This window comes from Cyprinodon variegatus, unplaced genomic scaffold (assembly GCF_000732505.1).
Source record: "Cyprinodon variegatus isolate N-32 unplaced genomic scaffold, C_variegatus-1.0 Scaffold99, whole genome shotgun sequence".
In the NCBI taxonomy this organism is placed as follows: domain Eukaryota; kingdom Metazoa; phylum Chordata; class Actinopteri; order Cyprinodontiformes; family Cyprinodontidae; genus Cyprinodon; species Cyprinodon variegatus.
Genome location: NW_015150552.1, coordinates 1453311 through 1457567, shown reverse-complemented (window position 1 = coordinate 1457567; position 4257 = coordinate 1453311). Strand labels below are relative to the sequence as shown.

General features: G+C 34.0%; 1 protein-coding gene across 1 annotated transcript in view; it reads left to right on the top strand.

Moving 5' to 3' along the window:
• The window catches only part of tdrd9 (tudor domain containing 9), a 40444-nt gene that overhangs the window by 16367 nt on the left and 19820 nt on the right, over nucleotides 1-4257 (top strand). Inside the window, exons 16-19 of the mRNA XM_015374209.1 lie at nucleotides 1893-1956; nucleotides 3363-3426; nucleotides 3508-3552; nucleotides 3678-3731. Coding sequence (XP_015229695.1) covers nucleotides 1893-1956; nucleotides 3363-3426; nucleotides 3508-3552; nucleotides 3678-3731 — 227 coding nt within the window. The remainder of the gene's footprint in view (nucleotides 1-1892; nucleotides 1957-3362; nucleotides 3427-3507; nucleotides 3553-3677; nucleotides 3732-4257) is intronic.

Genomic DNA, 4257 nt, shown 5'->3' with positions numbered 1-4257 from the left:
TTTCAATAATTATCGATATCGATCAATATGCATTTTTGTTTTATCGATAAGCTTTTTTTCTATATCGTCCAGCCCTAAATGAAACTTAAAATTTTGTATTAAACTAAAGGTGAAAATTATCTTAAAAGGACATTGAATAAGAATATAATTTATTTCACAAAGAAATTATTGTTGGAAGTAATAGTGTGTCTTAAAATCTAATAAAGTTGTTTTATTTACAATTAAAAGAAAATACTATCTTGATGATTAGGTAAATAACAAATAAAGAATTGAAAGTATTCTTTGAAATTGCAGCTGTCAAGCTTTTTGCTTGTTTCAACTTGTATTTTAATTACTTTTTTGTGGTATAGCTTTTAAAAATTAGAAGACCCTCCCATCACTATTGTTTAGCTCCCTCTGCAGAGTGCTTAACCAGATATCATTTTGAAATTTCCCTGGGTAAAACATTATATTATGCTCACCCAAAAATCAACTTTGATAGTTTAAAAAATCTGGACCTGCGTGTTTTATTTTAATTTTATGTTATTATTTTGTTTTTACATTTTAATGTGAGATATTTGAATGGTGGCTATTAGTACAGTCATGCTGCTAGAGGCATAATGCCCTGTGTTTGGGTAGAAATACAACCCATTCTAACAGATTCCTTTGTAGCGAGTCATCACACTCTACTCCTCTGCTGTTAAGGGGGCATCTAAAATCCACCGCCTCAAAAGATCTATCTACTGGGTAATTTCCATCCGTCTGCTTACACTGCAAAAAGGATCTAGAAATACTTAAACTTGTATTAATTTAGGAGTATTTACTCTTCATTTATGTAGGTACATAAGATGATATGCCAATGGAATGAGTATGTATTCTCTTAAAATAAGATAATCAGATAACATGTACTTGAAATAAGACAATGCAATTGTTTTTTTTTTCTTATTTTAAGTGTAAATGTCTTGTTCCATTTTCAAAGCGTCTCTCTTACCTCCTCAATATATGAAAAAGTCCACTTATTTTAGGAAAAAAAACACTTATTTAGATTTCAGTTTTTTGCATTGTACTCTATGCTGAAGTAAGTCTAGGCTAAGCTAAGGGTTATGAATACTTTTAGACGCAAGTGTAGCTTTCTAAAAAAAAAAAAAAAATAGTTTGAACCTTTTTTTTTAATCATCTGGATGATGTAATGACGCCATCTTAAAGAAGAGTGGGTCGTTGTTATTGAATGCACAGCTTTAACCTTTTTATTTTCAGCTCAAAGACAGTGCTGAGTGCTGCGTGGCTTCAGGGAGATGCTCTCTCTTATGGTTTTTCTTAATGCATTTATTTTTTCCCCCTCTGAAAGAACTTAATGGACCGAGTGACAATATTTTAAAGATGCCCCTTAAAGTCTGTCCATCTAGTCTATCTCTTAAAAAGTTGTATTAAACTACTATAGTCATGTTTTTTACATAAAGTTATGTATTAAAGTAGCTTCTTTTTGATCTTTTTCATTTCAAAAAGCAGCATATTTTTGGTGTCATTTTTTTTCCCTCCCCTTTATAACTTTGTATACGGCTATTTTCCACAGGCAAAGCAACTTTTTTTTGTAAAGCATTTTAAAAGCAGCAGGCAATGATTAAAGTGCCAAACGACAGGAATTGGTGAAATAAATGGGCAATAAATTAGTATTTAAATAAATAAAACGATTGGACTGTACTGTAGATTAACTGGAGTTGCATCAGTTTACCCACCATTGGCTGGTTAAATCAGCATCTTGGACTCTTAAGCAGCCTCTCCTATTTCTGAAGAAGACCTGGTAGCTGAATGGGAAATATGTTCTGTAGTCGCTACATCTCCATTACGAATGTGTATTTATTGCTTGTTTTATTAAGCTTTTTCTTTACACATTGGTTGGTCTTTATTTTCAGCTGCGTCACACTCTCTGAGAACCTTCTTTGCCATCCCAGCCATGCAGCAGCTTGCCGGTCACAGGTGAGCCACATCCAGCGGTTACTAATGGCACATTCCGCAACCGAAATTAAACTCTGGCACAGCATAAATACTAAAGCTCATGTGTCTCTACAGGCTTTTAACTAGGAATATCTTATAGGGTGTACACCTTGGTGTACCAAAACTTCAGGCTTTGTGCGGTGGCTTCGTAGGGTTAAAAGTCAATTGTCCTTCCTGATAGGAAACAATAGGCATGGGGTGGCCAATTTGGATTATAATCCCTGCTGGTTTTGGAATTGATAAATGTCAGAGTTGGCATTAAACTCTTTCAAACACACAAAAGAATAGTATCTAGTACATTTTGGAAAAAAAAAGCAACAAAGACAGTAAGAGTTCTAAATGTATACCTTACTTTGGGAGATTCCCATTAATTTCAGGTTGAAACCAGTGATTACTAATCCAATGTTGTTAATATTTAACACAAAAGTCACATTTCTTACCTGATTGCTCTTAAAGAAGCTGAAGATTGCTCTCTCTGTAGTTCTCCCATTTTTTACTCTTTTAATTTTCCCCAAATTCACAAACTCCTCATGAGTTATGCTGAAAAACAATTAAATTGATAAATCCTAGTCCAGAAACATCCTTATTCACTTGTTTACTTAAATGTTGCCGTTGTATGATCACATTTATGGATTGAATCTAAAAATATCAAACATATTTTCAATTCAAACTATAGTTATAAAGTAATACATTATAGCATACAATAGCTTAAATCATATTATAGGTCATCAAATCTGTGTCAAAAAGGCTGCCTATAGGAATTGTAAGTGTCCAGCAGGTATCAGCATTCAGTGACACAGTATCGACCCATCACTGATCATGACCCATTACTAATGGACAGTATTGTCCCAAAGAACAAAAAAAACCCTCCAAAATAATCCTGTAATTATCAGTCATCCAATGAGTTTTCATAAACTTTTCAAAATTTCAAGCTTACTTGTTTGCAAACAGCGCAACTTCCTTGTTCCCGTCAATGAAATTGTCCGAAGGGATACTTGATATTCCATATTCCGATAACGGCGCCCCTCGTGCTGCTTCACGCCGACATATAACCAATAGGATTGGATTCTCGCGAGATGTGAGCTTAGCGAGATTACACGAGACTAGAAGGGAAATTCAAGATAGCGGCCCTGTGAAGACCGGATCGGCAAATTTTAAACATTTGAGAGAAGTTTCTATATTTCTAATATCTATGTTCACTGTGCCCAACTCCTCATGTTATTTAACAGTATCTGAATGTCATGTATATGCAGTCTAGTAGATATTTTTACATGGAGAGCACCATAGACTGACAATTTTAGACTATCTGAAAATCAAGTCCAATTAATTTCACATGCTGCAGTTCTGTCACTTTAATCTTTACATATGTTATTGTTCTTTGATTTCAGGAGTAAGCTGGCATTTGCACATGGTACACCAAGTGACTCTATAGCCATCCTTAATGCCTTCAGGGTGATTATAAATCTTGTCTTTCATGTGATCTTCAAGATTTTAATATGCAATAGTGTTTAAAAATAATTTTAATGCACTTAGGCCTGGTACTCTGCTAAAAAGAATGGACAACTGAGGCATCCTAAGGTAAACATTTATCCCAAAACATTTGCTTGACATTATTTTTTTATTTTTTTGCCCAATAAGAATTTTTGCTAATACCGCAACCTAAAAATTAAATGTGAGTTTTCTTTGTTTTAATGCCCCTGCAGGACGAGCTGAGCTGGGGAAGAGAGAACTTCATCCAGATCAAAAGGATCAGAGAGGTTTGGGCAGCATGCAGAGTATTTTTCTAATTTTGTTACACTTAAGGGGAAAGAATGCATTTCAAGTTTACTAAATCCTGAAATTCAATGGTTCATGGGGCTGAAACGGGACAAAGCAGGCACACAGAAATAAACAAATGTCACCCATTTTTATTTTAAGCTTATCTGTAATTTCTCCTTCAGTTATACAAGGCTTTATTAAATCTTCAAACATTTACACTGATAATCAAAGTAAAAATGCTTCCTCGTTCAATCTTGAGTTTCAGAAGGCGTGATGTTTTTTTAATGACACTATTTTATAGTTAATTCAGTGCTGATGATGAAAAATTCATGATGTTCGTTATAAAGTGGTAGATCCTTTTGTTTTAAAGCTACAGTGTGTAATAATTACAGGGATATACAGTCGGAAATGTAATATATTATACATAACTATGTTATTTATCATCATCTATGAGCTCAGCCTCTTAACCTTAATGTTTGCGTTGCCTTAGAATTCGTTATTTATAATTACACAGGAGCGGGTCTC